We start from the raw sequence: 14,301 nt of genomic DNA, 5'->3' as shown, positions 1-14,301 counted from the left end.
TTGCGACCTCCCCTGTGCGAACTTGGCTTCCTTCCCTTCACCGCTGCGACACTCTCGCTCGCGAAGCGACGCTCGAAAAGAGAGAGAAACACGAGAGTTTGGCATTAGGTTGATCATCGAGCGGCAGGCGAGGCGGGCGCAGACAACAGGTGCATAGAGTAGCGAGAGAGGGGTGACTGCAATGGAGACGAGGGGAATCAAGCAAGCGAGGAACTGGTGATACAGGCTCTTTTGAACGAGCGGACATCTCGAGGGAACGGGGTATGTGCGAGGGAAGGGGAATCAGGCGCGTGGGGGAAGACCGGCCGGCGGGTCGAGGGGGCTGAGGGCGAAAGGGAGAACGAGGCGAATGGCGGATTCAGAAGACCGAGTAGAAGTTCCAAGAGGACCCTCCGTCGAGGGCGTTTTCGGGTGCTTCCCACGAGGAGAAGCCGTTCGAGGCTCCGGGCGCGCCGCCTTTGAGCCACTGGTCGAGGTCGTCGACGATGACGCCGTTGGCCGTGTAGAACGCGTCGTCTGTGGGCGCTGAGGGCCCGGACGACGACGAGGAGGGCGATGAGCCGGACGCCTGCTTCTTCGGGCTCTTGGCGAGCGAAGCGGGGATGTGCTTGGGCGTCGCGGCAATTGCGTCGGCAGGTGTGGCTGGCGTTGCGGCAGATACGGCTCCTGCTCCACCGATCAGATCTGGCGTAGGTGCATCGATGTCGTCGTCGAAACCGGCGGCCGATGAGTCGATGTACAGGTCAAAGTCGAACGGCTCGGCGTTGGCGGTCAAGGACGACTCCTTGAGCGAGGTCGACGTCGGCGGCAGGTTGTTGCTCGACGAGAGTACGGCAAAGGAGAGGGGAGGCGCGGTCGGGTCATTGACGATGGGAGGAATCGCAGGATCCACGCTGAGTGCGAGACCTGGCGCGAGACCGTTCGCCATGCCGGGCAGGAGGAAGCTGTCGAAGGAGGGGGCAGCAGAACCGAGAGTCTTGAGCGTCCTCTCGATGTAGGCATCCGGATCCCGCTCGATCTCCTCCTCCTCTCGCTTGCGCTTCAGCGATGGCGACTCCTCGACCACAGGCGGTGGAGGGGCGGGGATGACAATGCCACGCGGGCTGGGCGAATCCTTGATGAGGTCGGAGCGAAGGGCGGCAAGTGTCGCAGCGGGAGAACCGGCAGGGGCGGCGGCAGGAGAAGATCCGGCGACCGTAGCAGCGGCGTCCTTCTTGGCTCGACTGCGCTTCTTCGGCGCTGCGGCGGGCGTAGCGCCTGCCTGCGGTGGCGAAGCAGCATTCGTCTGCGGTGTCTGAGGAGAAGGGATCCCCGACGGACTGCCGGCAGTCGCACTCGAGGCGGTCCTTCGATGCTTCGCAGGCGGAGGTTTGAGGTCTTCGACGCGGATACCGCTCTTCTGCGCAGCGGTCGAAAACTGTTCAGGCTTGATCGGCGGCGACGAAGCCGTCGCCTGCTGCTGCTGCTGCTGAGCGCCGTTGCCCTTCGACGTCGCGTGCTGCCGCATGAACTGCCAGCACCGCTGGAACTGGTCGCGCAGCTGGGTGAGGCCGGTGACGTCGAGCGCGAACTGGCTTGTCGCCATGTAGCGGATCTGATCTTGGAAGATTGCGGCCTGGTGGAAGCAAACGAAGTCAGCGGGCGACGCTCAAGGCGACGGCGCGCGGACAACGTACGAAGGTGAGCATCTTCCTCGTCGACACCTGGTCGCCCGTCATCGCGTAGAATAGAGGCAGGGTCTCGACGACCTTGCGAACGTGCGGGACAAGCTCGTTCGTCATGGCCGTCACCGACTGTCGCTGATCTTCCGCAATTTCGATACTCTTGAGTTTGGCTGCGCGCATCCGAGGTAGCGTTAGATCATCGTGTGCAGGGTTGAGTAGAGGGAGCAAGGACGCACGTCGCTGCGCCTCGATCTGCGCCTTGAGCATCCCGACAAACTGCTTCGCCTGCTCCATCTGCTCAGCTCCCGGCTCCATCCCACCTTTCGGTACCTGCTGCTGCGGGATCGACGGCGAAGAGGTGTTCGCCTGCTGCTGCTTCGCCGCCAACGCCGGAGCCGACGCCTGCAACTGCTGAGCGGCGAGCGATGCCGCCTTCGCCTGCTGCAAGAGCTGGTTCCGCGAGGCCTCGAGTTGCGTCGCGGCGAGGCTCGGGGTACTCGGTTGAGCAGAGGGTGGTCGAACCGCGTTCTGCGAAGGTGGTCGGACGGCGTTCTGCGAGGGCGGTCGTTGCTGAGGCGGCGGCGGTTGCTGAGGATTAGGCAGCTGGGGGACGTTCTGCGCAAGCTGCTGCTGGCCCTTCCGCTGCGCCTCCATGATCTGCTGCTGCTGCTTAACGAGCGACTTGGCCCAAATCTCCTCGAAAGGTCGGAGGAGCTTCGAGTATGTCCGTGCGAGCTCGAGCGAGATGCGCTGCGTCTCGGGAGGCGCGTCGCGGAGAGCGTTGGCGGAGGCGTCGACGGGCCAGCCGAGCTGTGCGGCGATGCGGTGCCAGGCGCCCTGTTGATGGACCTGCGAGCAGAATTCGTCAGTGTCGAGACGGCGCGCAGCATTAGAGGGCAACGCACCGCTTGACTTCCGCCACCAACCATGACCGCCTGATACAGCTGGTAGAGGTCGACCTCCTTGCCGTCGACGAAAGGCGTCGTCTCGATCGGCTCGCCACGAGTCCGCATGACCTCGAACAGCGACTTCATGAACAGTTGCGGGTTGAGCTGCGTGGAGGAGCGTCAGCGGGAGAACAAGGAGAAGAACGGACGAGCGAGCGTACCTGCGTCTGAAGGAGGTGAAGCGGCGGCATCTGTCCCGACAGCTGTGGCTGCGTCGCCTGCTGCTGCTGCTGCGGCTGACCGACGAACTGCTGTTGCGGTAGCTGATCGGGCGGTGGAATCTGCTGCGGCAACTGCTGCTGCTGCTGACTAGGCGTCGACCGACCCGCCGCGTTGATCGCCGCCTGAGCCTGCGCCTGCCGCTGCAAGAGCTGCTGGTTGTTATTCAACGCGGCGGCGGTCAGCTGGGGCGAGGAGAACATGTTGGTGAGGTTGTTCGGTTGGGGAGGTTGCGGCTGAGGAGGGGGAGGAGCGGCGGCGGGTGCGGGAGGTTGAGGCATGCGAGGTTGTTGCTGAGTCGGCTGAGGCTGCCCTTGCCGTTGCGACTGGTACCACTACGTTCGCGCACGACTTCGTCAGCGCTGATTCGGGCCAGAAACAAAAGACGGCGCGCGCACCTGCCAGTCCGCCTGTATCCGCTGCGGCGTCCACTGGTTCTGAAACGCCTGCATGGCCTGGATCGCCGCCCCTGTCGCCCTCTTCGAATCCTCCAACTGCTTCTCCAGCATCGGTCTCTGCTGCGGCGTGATCTGCGTCTGCCCGCCGTTCTGCCCGGGCGCAGGTACGAGACCCGTTTGCACGGCGGTTTGGAGCATGAGGGTCTTTTGCTGCATCGCGCGGAGTTGCGAGAGCTGCGCAAAGTAGCCTTGAAGGAGCTGGAAGGGGATGCGGTCGGCCACGGAAGCGGGAGCGGGCTGAGGGACGGGCGGAGGAAGAGGTTGTTGAGGTGGCGGTTGTTGCTGAGGAGGCGGTGCGGCGAGAAAGGGAGGAAGACCGGGAGCTTGCGCCTGGGCAGCCGAAACAGCAGCCGCTTGTCGCTGCGCTTGTTGCTGCTGTTGGCTTCGGATCTGCTGGGCGAGCGCGTTGAACTGGTCCGGCGTCTGTCGGGCGCGAACGTCAGCCGAATTCGCTCAGAGACAGTGAGCTAGTACGTACGAGCTGTCCCGACCGCAGCAACTGCTCGATCGCGGTAATGTTGACCTGATTCTGCTGAGGCTGGCCCGGCAAACCTTGCGGCGGCTGAGGCTGCGGCGTCAAGGTCTGCGGCGCACCCATGAACGGCGGATGCACCATCCCTCCCGGCATGCCCGGGTACATCTGCTGCGGCGTGCCATTCCTCGGCGGACCCTGAACCTGCTGTTGCTGCTGCTGAAGCGCGGCGAGGTTGAACTGCGGTTGCGGCTGGAGAGGTTGCGGAGGGATGCCGGTCGGGAAGGGTTGAGGGACGAGTTGCGGGTTCGGGAGAGCAGGATTTGGTGGGTGGTAGAACTGGTTCGGGTTGTACGACATGCCGACGAAGGACAAGGAGAGGGAGCGCAAAGGCGCGGTCGGACTTGCCGGCTGCGCTGCACGGGAACCGGTTTGTCAGCTGCGAGGTTCTCCCACTCGTTACCGGTGCTCTGTAGGCATACGGAGTGTGAGAAAGAGGCGGGATGGCCTGTTCGCCTTTGGGAACCGGAGCGGGACCGAAGCTGGCGAGATGGCATCATCCTCCAGTCAGGACAGTCTGTGGACAGTCTCGCCCGACGGAAACGCCTGTGAATGTCCCGGTCCACCCCCTGACGAACCAAACGAGCCCGTACGGCGAGGTTCGCAGGAGTTGTGGCATCGGCTCACTGCAAGGCGAGACAGCGAGCGCCACCGACCTGTCCAGGCCGCTTCCTGCTCCGCCTGAGAACGCCAGAAGAAAACCCTCGTGTCCGTCCAGCCCGTATGAACAGCTGCAACCCCGGTCTCATCCGCCTTCGCCTCGACGCGACCTCGAGCGATGAGAAGACGGAATCGGTGCTCACCTCGAGCTCCGCTGCGGCTCTGCCTGACCACGTACTCCTCCTACTGCCTAGACCCACCTAGCGCAGTGCTCAGTGCCCGCCCGGAAGGTGTGCACCGGTCGTTTGCCTGCTTGGCGAGAAGGCGGACAGTCGCGGGTGTCGTCGCTCGCTCGCAAGGCGCTGTTCGAGCTGGCGTATGTCTGTGCGAGCAGTCGCAAGCGAGTCTGGCTGGCTTCCGCGGTCAGCTGGTGACCGCTGCGAGGGATGGCGAGTCGAAGGTCCGCGCGCTCTCTCGCGAAGAGCAGGCGAAGTGGTCAACAGCCAAACTTTGGTCAATCGCGCTCTCCTGCGACTCGCTGCGCCCGTATGAGCTCTCTAGGCAGTCTACAAAACGAGGCGAGCCAGCCAAGTGGAAAGAGCGGGCAGGAGCGGGACTTCGAGGCTGCCTGCAAGAGTGGAAGACCAAGTGCGAGCGTGCTGGTGAATGCTGCTGCGATTCAAGGTTGCGGCGACGTCGATACAAGGTGACGGGTGTCTGCGTGCTCACAAAGGTCGACCGTCGGCGTCCTTCTGCGGCGGGAGGTTGCGGTCGACATGCTCGCGAGCGATGTCCGCCGTTACTGCGTCGACCGACTCGATGCCCAGCTCGTATCTGTTGCGTACGGGATAGAGTACGATCAGCATCCTGGACGGCAGCAGAAGCGGGCCAGACGAAGATCTCGCACTCACCTCCCCTCCTTCGGTCCCAGCACGCTAATCCCGACCGTCCTGATCGCATTCCGCATCATCGTCATCTGCTTCTCGCTCAGCATGCCCGAGTTGGTAAGGGTGAAGTCGTTCAGCGGGATGATCACGTCGGTCCATTCGTGAGGGGCGTCGTCGGATTTGGGTTGGGGGAGCCAGAGTCGGTGTTGGAACAGGTCGGAACGGACTGTGCAAGCCGAAGCACGATCAGGAGCCGTGCATCAGCGTTAACTGAGCGAAGCACAGCGCGACGAGCGAGATCGCACCTGGTCCGTCCGTCTGGATGTTGACAAAGTACCGCATATCGTCTCCCGAGCTCTTCACCCTTAGCCGCAAGAAATCATGCTGCGACGTGTCCCAGCTGAGCGTCCCAAACAGCGAAGTCCGTTGCTGTAGACGAAGCGTTCGTGGGAAGCGAAAGTCAGCCGTCTCAGCCTCCGATTCGCATCCTAGTAAACGCGAGCGCACCTTGATCCGGAACCCTGCGTACCCTCCTCGCTCGACCACACCCTCCTTATGCCGTCCCGGGTTCAACTCGCTCGACAACTTGCCCCAAAACCGTCCCTTGCCTTCCGGTCCAAGGTCGAGGTGAACCGTACTCTTCCCGCCTGTCCAGTCCGCGCGAGAGTCAGTACCAGGAAGCTTGGGAGTGGGAGAAACGAGACGAACCGAGATCTGCGTCGCTGCCGGTCGCCATGTTCTTGAGATCCTCGAGCGAGCGAAGCGTGTACATCGGCAATACCGCATCCCTGTTGCCCATGGGGTCCGCGCGGATGACTGCGCAAGTCCTCAAAAGCGTCAGCGGTCGTCCCAAGCCCTCGTAAGCCGCCGTTGGCGACTTCTGACCCCCGCCTCCTCGTCGAACTGATGAAGCGAGAGCGAGACGAAGAGACGCACTGCGGACTGTCTGCTCGCGCAGGACGTTCATCGAGCGGTCCCAGAAGGCTTTGTACGGGCTAGCCATGGTTTTCGAGCGGGAGCGAGCCGTGTGGGAGGAAGAGATCCGGAGAGGCGTCTTGGGATGCATGTCATCGCGGCGCAAGAATCGCTTTCGGGTGTAGCGGAGCTTCTGAGTGTACGATCAAAGTGCAGGGACGAGAAGGACGAAGGCGCAATATGTACACCGATGTTGCAAGGGCGAGGAACGAGGAAACCAGGAGGACCGGAACAGAATATGTGCCAGAACGACGAAAGGGAAGCTAAGGTAGTCTAGATAGTTTTGTCTGAATAGGAAGAACGGGCGAAACAACGAAAGAGGCGCCGTACCGCGCTCACTGCTGGCCAAGGGTCTCCTCGAGGCGCGAGCCGTAAACCTTCTCGCTCGGCACACCCTCGCCGCGAATCGCGCGCTCCTTGTCAAGCTGGTTGTGGCGGCGCTGCGAAGCGGGAGCCTCGCGACGGAAGTACTCGGCGACAGCGGGCGTGATGCTGGCGTGGTTGACGTCCTGCGCGGTCGGGTCCGTCTCGGCGATGAGGCTTGACTCGTACAGGACGCGGAGCTCGTCGATGCGGTCGATGCGGTCCTGGACCGGGTCGTAGGCGAGGCTACCGAGCGAAGGAGCGGTCAGTACTGGCGCACAGGCATGGCAGACGAGCGAGACTTGAAACGTACTGACGCTTGAGAACGACACGCTCGTACCAGCTGAGGTGGTGCGGGTGAACCGCAATACCATGGTACTGGTTGGCCTTGCCAGCGCGGACGTAGCGCCAGTAGCGCTCGATCTCGCGAAGGTCCATGCCGGTCGTGTCGGGGAGGAAGAAGAAGCTGCAGACGACGCCGAGGACGCCGAAGGGGAAGGCGAACCAGAGCTTGGTGCGGTCGTCGATGTAGTTGAACAGGACGGTCGGAATAAGTGCGCCGATCTTGCCGCAAGCAGCGGAGAAGCCATCTGTACGATGAGAGAGTCAGTACGGATGCGACTTTCGGAACAGATCGCCGAACGTACGGGCGGTGGAACGGATTGACGAGGGGTAGACTTCAGCAGCCGTCAAGAAGGTGACGGTGTTCGGGCCGAACTGGTTCCAGAACGCCGAGAAGTGGTACATGAACTGGACTGCAAGCGTAGATTCGGCGGTCAGCGGGTCACGCAGGGTCGAGCATCGAAGGCTGAGACGTACAGGCAGCGATAGGAGCGCCCGGAACCTGGAGTTGGTGGAAAAAGATGGCTCCCTACGGTAGGAAGGGCATATCAGTAGTTTGTCCTGGTGACCCGGAGAGAAGCTGGACGCACGAAGAGGTAAATGATGAAGTCGAAGGCGAAGCCGACGAGCTGCATCCTACGGCGACCGTAGAGCTTGTGGTCGATGAAGAAGAACGCCATGTAGTAGCCGCAGAGCGACACGGCCAAGTCAATCTGCACGCGAGGGAGAGGGTCAGCCTCCCGAAAATTGCGGAGAGGGAAGTATGCGGCGCACGAGGTTGTACTCCCAGGTGACGACGAGCGATGCGCCAGGCTTGCTGATGTGGATGAAGGTACCAGCGAAGACCTGCGGGCGAGAGGAGCGTGAGTTCGGGTCTCGTCGTGTCATAGACATGGGTAGCGCACCTTGGTGCCGTAGAAGAAGACGTCGTTGGCGAACCACGAGCCGGCGGTAGCAAAGAGGCGACCCCAGTAGTGCGAGGTGAGGAGGCGAAGCGAGTGTCCGTCGTAGCCCGAAACATTGTGCTTCCTCTTCGACGTCGTGAGGAGGTTGTCGGCGTCGTGGACCTTGTAGAGACGGTGGTAGAAGAGCCAGAGGTGGAGGAGGATGCCGAGGCCGAATTGGACGCGGTAAGTCGCCTGGGCGGTCGAAGGCGAGAAGGGAGGGTTCGTCTTGCCCGAGTGGAAGATCATGAGGCAGATGAGGAGGATGCACTGGTTGAAGACCTGTCCCCATCCCTGCATGAGGAAGCTACCGACGACGTTGCGACCACGGTGGAGACGGTCGTCGCGAGTGCCCTGGGGACCGTAGACCTTGGTCTCGAGTGCGCGCGTACCGGTCATGGGGTACTCGCCACCGACGCCGAAGCCGTAGATGAAGAGCGACCAGGCGTAGGCGATGACCCAGCCGTTCAGGGTGACTCCCCAGACGCTCGTGAGGAGAATGGCGCCGATGAGCATGATAAGGGCGTCCTGGCAGAGGCCGAACTTGCGGCCGATCCTGTGGGCGAGCGATATGCGGCGTCAGTATCGAAGGAATGGCGGGAGCGGAAGCGCAACGCACCAGTCGCCTTCGAAGCCGACGATGCTCTGTCCCATGAGGATACCGACAATCTCTAGGTACGAGACAGCGCTCGTCCAGTCTGCATAGTCAACAGACGGCGTCAGCTCCTGCTGAACCTCCGCGCGAGGGAAAGCGGAGACGAACTCGGGTTGCAGACGGCGTGCGTCTTCCAGCATGCGGGCCAGGCGCTCTTGAAGAGCGACTTGAGGTTGCCGATCGAGAAGAGGACGTAACCTGCGCGAGGAATTTGCGATTGAGCAACGGTAGGCGAAGGCAGTCGAGGCAAAGGGAGAAACGCACCCTCGACGAAGAGACCCATTCCAGTCAGGACATACTTGTTCCAGTACGCGCGGAACGGCTGAACCGGGTCCTTCTTGAACATGTTCCAGACGTAGGAAAAGTCGCGCCTAGTCTCGCGGCTGAACTGGCCAGAGGCGAAGGACCACCTCTCGCCGGCGGGGAGGTCCGCCCAGTAGCGGCCGTCCGGGGTGTAAGAGTCGCTCGGGAAGAGCGCCTCGCGGAGGAGCTCCTCCTCGGTTGCCGAGCGAGGGTCGAAGGTCGAGCCAGAGTCGGGAGAGGCGGTGCCGTCGTAGTCGTGCGCCTGCCTCTCCTTGTACTCTTGCACGGTGTCGTCGGGGTTGACGCTCATGGTCGACGAGGCTTCGAGGTCGAGATGCGTCGAAGAGAGGGTAGGCTGTCACGCGAAGGAAGACCAAACGAGGTTGGTCTGTCGACGAGCGAGTCTCGAGCACGAGTAGGCGCAAGGACTGCCGAAGCTTGTCGAGGAGAGAGGACGAGAGGAGAAGAAGAGTGCGAGCGACTTTCGAGGGCGAACGAGCTGCAGATTTACAACTTTGGTCAGTCCGGGGACCCAAGATCAGCGCGAGAACATGCTGAAGGGACTGACCAATGAAGCGAAAGAACGTGCTGTACTTCTGTCGTACCTGGCGCCACGAGACCAGAAAGCGCGGACACAAGGATTCGAGCGAGAGGGTCGGCAAGTCGGTGGAAGGAAAGCCGTTCCGCTCGAAGCGCTGCCCTGCGTCTGAAGGCAGCACGTTTGACGCCGTTCGTCGAATGCCCGTGCCGTGCATGCAGCTTGAGCGCCGCCGGCGAGCTTTTCGAAAGGCGAGGACAGGATTGGAAGACACCGAGCGAAGCTGGAACAGAGGGAGAGGGCGGGCCGGGGACGGACATTCTGCGCACGTTGGCCTACTCGGCCCTTGTCGGACAGTGTGAAGTCGCATCGTCGTCGCCAGAAGCCGCCTGAGCGAAGAAGAGCAAGTGGGAGTGAGCAGAACGAGGGAAAGAGAGGATCTAAGTGCGCAGGCTTGGGTCGTCGACTTGGCATGATCGGGTTGCGCGCAGCTCAGGACACTCGACCCAAGAGCTTGGAAAAGGCCGTGCTGCGCCTCGCCTGCACGTGCGGCCACGTCGACGTCCCGCGTCGGGAAGAAGGTCGCGCTGTCCGCTCCCGATGTTCCTGGCGAGTCGGTGTCGGGTGTTGGACCGTCGACAGCGAGAGCAGGAGCACCCTGGCGCGCACTCGGTCCGCCAGGCTTGCCTCCTCAGCCTTGCCTGCCATCGACCCTCTCCCCTCGACCCTCTCCTCCTCGTCCAGCTGATGACGCGATTCCAAGGCCGTCAACGCTTGCTGGACGTCCTGGCCGTGTCGACGCTGCTAGGTGGACAGCTGTGGTGCAGTGTTTGACGTCGTGGACGAGCGGACCCATATGAGCGGTGCAGACCAGACGGAGGAGGACACTCGACGACGCGCTGCTTCCTCGACTCGCTTTCGACCTCCTTGACCGTTCGCTTGCTTCGCGACTCCGTTTCTCGTGATCGCTACCCTCGCTGGTCGTCCCCCCGGAACAGGTGCGTCTCCCGTCTCCCTCGAACGATCCTCGCGAATCCTGAAGTCTATTACGACCGTTGCAGGAGGAAGACCGAAATAACGAGGGGATGAATAAGAAGGAGAACGAGAGAGGCTCTATCCAAGCTCGCGCTCAAATCCCACCGAGCGTATCCTCCAACCTACTCGGGTACACCTTCTCAGTCGGCGCACCCTCGCCCCTGATCGCCCGCTCCTTCGTGATCTGCCTCTGGATCCTCTCCTCCGTCGGCGCTTCACGGCGGAAGTACTCGGCGACGGAAGGGGTGATGTAAGAGTGGTCGACGTCGTGGGCTGATTCGTCGGATTCGGCGATGAGCGACGATTCGTACAGGACTCGGAGCTCGTCGATGCGGTCGAGGCGGTCTTGGACCGGGTCATAGAAGCGGCTGTTCATATTCGACATCAGCAACTGCGACAGAGGAGAACGGAGGGAAAGGGACGCACTGACGCTTGAGCACGACGCGCTCGTACCACGAGAGGTGGTGCGGATGAATCGCAATACCGTGGTAGAGCTCCGGCTTTCCAGCACGAACGCAGCGCCAGTACCTCTCCTGCTCGCGAAGGTCGAGGCCTGCAATCAAAATCGTGATCAGCTTCACTCCTGCGAGAGAGAGGAGAGGGGAAGAACGAACCAGTCGTGTCGGGCAACCAGACAGCCGTAACAAACACTCCGAGCGCGCCGAAGGGCATCGCGAACCAGAGCTTGCTCCGGTCGTCGAGGTAGTGGAACAAGACGGTCGGGACGAGGGCGCCGAGCTTGCCGCACGCAGCAGAGAAGCCGTCTATCGACAAGCTCGTTAGTGTATGAAAGGGAAGAACGGGAAGGAGAGGGACGCACGGGCGGTGGAACGGATCGAGGCGGGGAACGACTCGCCCGCGACGAGGAACGAGACGCAGTTCGGACCGAACTGGTTCCAGAACGACGAGAAGTGGTACATGAACTGGACTGCTCACGCGCAATCTGCTCGTCAGTATCTCTCCTCGTGCGGATTAAAGGAGAGCGAGACGCACACGCAGCGATGGGCGCGCCCTTGACGCGCAACTGGTGGAAAAAGATGGCGGCAAAGAGGTAGATGAGGAAGTCGAATGCGAAGCCGACTTGTTGCATCTTGCGACGGCCGTAGAGCTTGTGGTCGATAAAGATGAAGGCGAGGTAGTACCCGCAGAGCGAGACGGCCAAGTTGATCTGCGAGCGAGCGCTGTCAGCCTCGAGCAAAAGAGAGGAAGGAAGGGGAGGGGACGCACGAGGTTGTACTCCCAGGTGACGACGAGCGATGCGCCAGGGTGGATGATGCCGATAAAAGTCGACGAGAAGACCTGCGCAACTCCTCCTCAATCAGCTCTCGCCCGTCGCCCGAGGTCGATCGCGACGACGCACCTTGGTACCGTAGAAGAAGACGTCGTTGGCGAACCACGATCCAGCCGTGGCGATGAGGCGACCCCAGTAGTGGCTCATCAACAACCTCAACGAATGGACGTCGTATCCCGAGACGTTCTGCCTCTTCTTTGTCGTCGAGAGAAGGGCGTCCGCGTCGTGCACCTTGTACAATCGGTGGTAGAGCAACCAGAAGTGGACGATCACCGCGAGACCAAACTGGACGCGGTAAGTCGCTTGGGCGGTGCGGGGGGAGAAAGGAGGGTTCGTCTTGCCCGAGTGGAAGATCATCAAGCAGATGAGGAGGACGCATTGGTTGAACACCGGTCCCCATCCCTGCATGAGGAAACTGCCGACAACGTTACGTCCGCGGTGGAGACGGTCGTCGCGCGTTCCTTCCGGGCCAAAGACGTTCGATTCGAGAGCTTTGGTGCCAGTCATGGGGTACTCGCCGCCGACGCCGATGCCGTAGATGAAGAGCGACCAGCCGTAGGCGATCACCCAGCCGTTGAGCGACGTGCCCCAGACGCCGGTCAAGAGGATCGAGCCGATGAGCATGACGAGGGCGTCCTGGCACAGTCCGAACTTGCGGCCGATCCTGCGCGTACGTGCGGTCAATTTGCGGTCAAAAAGCGGGACAGCGAGTCGAAACGCACCAGTCACCCTCGTAGCCGACCAAGCACTGTCCGACGATGATACCAAGAATCTCGAGGTACGTGACGGCGTTGACCCAGTCTGCGCGCGCCGGTCCAGTCAGTGAGAGCTGGCTGAGATTAAAGAGCGGAAGAACGCACTCTCGTCGCAGACGGCAAAGGTCTTCCAGCACCGCGGCCAGGCGGACGAGAAGAGCGCCGACAGGTTGCCGATCGAGAAGAGGACGTAGCCTGCGTGTGCGAGAGAGCCAGTCAGCCAGCGGACAAGGGAGGAAGACCTCCGTGTCGAGGAGGGGAAGGTCAATCCACAAGGAGGACGCCGGAACGCACCCTCGACGAACAGTCCCATTCCCGTCAAGACATACTTCCTCCAGTACGCCCTAAAAGGCTGCATCGGGTCCGCCTTGAACATGTCCCAGACATACTTGACCTCGCGCCTCGACTCCTGGTTAAACTGGGTCGTCGCAAACTTCCATCGCTGGGCGGCAGGGAGGTCGGCCCAGTAGGTTCCGTCGGCGGTGTACGAGTCGCTTGGGTACAGAGCTTCGTTGATCAAGTCGGCGTGCGAGGTGCGCGGGGGCATGTCGGGCGAGGCGGATCCGTCCGAGGAGAGAGGGGTCTTGGACTCCCTGTACTCCTGGATCGAGTCGTCTGGCACGACGCTCATGGTTGCTCAGCGGATGAGAGGGAGTGTGAAGGAGAGAGAGAGAGAAAGGTGGCGGGGAGGAAAAGTGTGGTCGAAGCTGGGGTTCGAGAACGCCGAGCGCGGAGATCCACACCCTAGTCGAGCGAGCGAGTGAGGCTGCAGCTGGTGGTCGCTGGCTGGGTGGACTGCAAGCGTGTGGCAGCGGAGAGAGAGAGCACGGCAGCACAGGAAAGAGAGAAGGAGCAGCAGAGCACAGCGCGAGAGCAATCCGAGAACAAGTTGGTCGACCCCGCGTTCTCGACACCCAGCGACCACACGAACCAATCACACAGCGCCCCCGAGCCCTCGTGCGTCCAGTACAAACTCCTCAACACGGGCGTCGTAGGGCGAGCCGAGTGGCCGAGCGTGATCCACACACCCGAAACAGCGAATGGGGGTCGTTGTCCGACCGCCTGAGGTTGCGACAGCGTTCGACGACGAGCAAGCACGTTCTTCCACCTCCATACGAGCTGGTGTGCGTCCCACGACTCTCCTGTGGCCCTCTTAGCGTCGCAAGACCCCTATCGAGGCCGAAATTGTCGTCACCACCGCCTCGCACGGCCGGCCATCGCCGTGTCGTGGAAGAGCGAGCCGAACGTGCGTCCTCTTCCTCGTCGTCGTCGCAGCGTCGAGTCGGTAGCAAGTGAAGCGCGGGTTGTAGAGCAGGGTAGAGAGCGGTAGGAGGGAAAGGAAGAAGAATGAATGAGCGGCGGGAGCGGGTGGGTTGTGTTCGATCGCAAGAGCGCGCACTCCTTGGCCCTTCCGCACGTGCAAGGCGCCATTCTCTCGTGTTCTCGCCATCAAAGGCCTTAATCGAGCCGGCTTCCGATATGTACAGAGGGAGCGCTCGCGAGCTCAGGCGCCGAGAACCCTTGTAGAGAGCAAGCAAGCGAGTCGCACGAGCACGAGTCGAGGAGGACAAGGAACGCCGTCTTCGCTCCGGAGCGCCTGGGCCCGTCTTCCTCGCGTTCGAGAGCGTGCGCATGGAAGCGTACAGCGGAGAGCGCCGCGAGGGGAGGTGAGGAGGATTGCGAAGGTCATAAGCAGGGTGATATTCGGGTCGAGGGCGAAGAGCGTCTCCTCCGTCCGCGAGCATAGCGAACCCGCACAACACGACCCAGTCCACTCCTCTCCTCTCCTCTCG

The 14,301-nt window shown here is 62.1% G+C and overlaps 4 protein-coding genes across 4 annotated transcripts; all 4 read right to left on the bottom strand.

The window, feature by feature from the left end:
- Positions 1 to 358: 358 nt before the first annotated feature.
- Positions 359 to 4,120, bottom strand: RHTO_01551 (ARID/BRIGHT DNA-binding domain containing protein; the record flags this gene model as incomplete). Its single annotated transcript, XM_016415232.1, has 7 exons — positions 359 to 1,615; positions 1,677 to 1,834; positions 1,901 to 2,513; positions 2,570 to 2,716; positions 2,773 to 3,165; positions 3,229 to 3,711; positions 3,767 to 4,120. The coding sequence occupies 7 exons, from the start codon at positions 4,118 to 4,120 to the stop codon at positions 359 to 361; spliced, it is 3,405 nt and encodes a 1,134-aa protein (XP_016272610.1).
- Positions 4,121 to 5,145: 1,025 nt separating this feature from the next.
- On the bottom strand, positions 5,146 to 6,310 carry RHTO_01550 (complex I intermediate-associated protein CIA30; the record flags this gene model as incomplete). The annotated part of the gene is made up of 6 exons (XM_016415231.1): positions 5,146 to 5,254; positions 5,332 to 5,533; positions 5,613 to 5,736; positions 5,815 to 5,954; positions 6,016 to 6,123; positions 6,244 to 6,310. The coding sequence occupies 6 exons, from the start codon at positions 6,308 to 6,310 to the stop codon at positions 5,146 to 5,148; spliced, it is 750 nt and encodes a 249-aa protein (XP_016272609.1).
- Positions 6,311 to 6,617: 307 nt separating this feature from the next.
- On the bottom strand, positions 6,618 to 9,199 carry RHTO_01549 (MFS phosphate transporter; the record flags this gene model as incomplete). Its single annotated transcript, XM_016415230.1, has 10 exons — positions 6,618 to 6,891; positions 6,959 to 7,235; positions 7,293 to 7,400; positions 7,465 to 7,516; positions 7,578 to 7,700; positions 7,762 to 7,833; positions 7,893 to 8,487; positions 8,551 to 8,629; positions 8,695 to 8,784; positions 8,851 to 9,199. The coding sequence occupies 10 exons, from the start codon at positions 9,197 to 9,199 to the stop codon at positions 6,618 to 6,620; spliced, it is 2,019 nt and encodes a 672-aa protein (XP_016272608.1).
- A 1,357-nt stretch (positions 9,200 to 10,556) lies between these two features.
- RHTO_01548 (MFS phosphate transporter) lies at positions 10,557 to 13,139 on the bottom strand (the record flags this gene model as incomplete). Its single annotated transcript, XM_016415229.1, has 10 exons — positions 10,557 to 10,830; positions 10,889 to 11,015; positions 11,077 to 11,226; positions 11,283 to 11,390; positions 11,456 to 11,630; positions 11,690 to 11,761; positions 11,823 to 12,417; positions 12,476 to 12,554; positions 12,614 to 12,703; positions 12,803 to 13,139. 10 exons carry the CDS (start codon positions 13,137 to 13,139, stop codon positions 10,557 to 10,559), a joined length of 2,007 nt encoding a protein of 668 aa, XP_016272607.1.
- Positions 13,140 to 14,301: the final 1,162 nt, after the last annotated feature.

The sequence above is a fragment of the Rhodotorula toruloides genome (assembly GCF_000320785.1).
Source record: "Rhodotorula toruloides NP11 unplaced genomic scaffold Scaffold14, whole genome shotgun sequence".
Classification (NCBI taxonomy): domain Eukaryota; kingdom Fungi; phylum Basidiomycota; class Microbotryomycetes; order Sporidiobolales; family Sporidiobolaceae; genus Rhodotorula; species Rhodotorula toruloides.
This window is presented reverse-complemented; position numbering and strand designations above follow the sequence as displayed.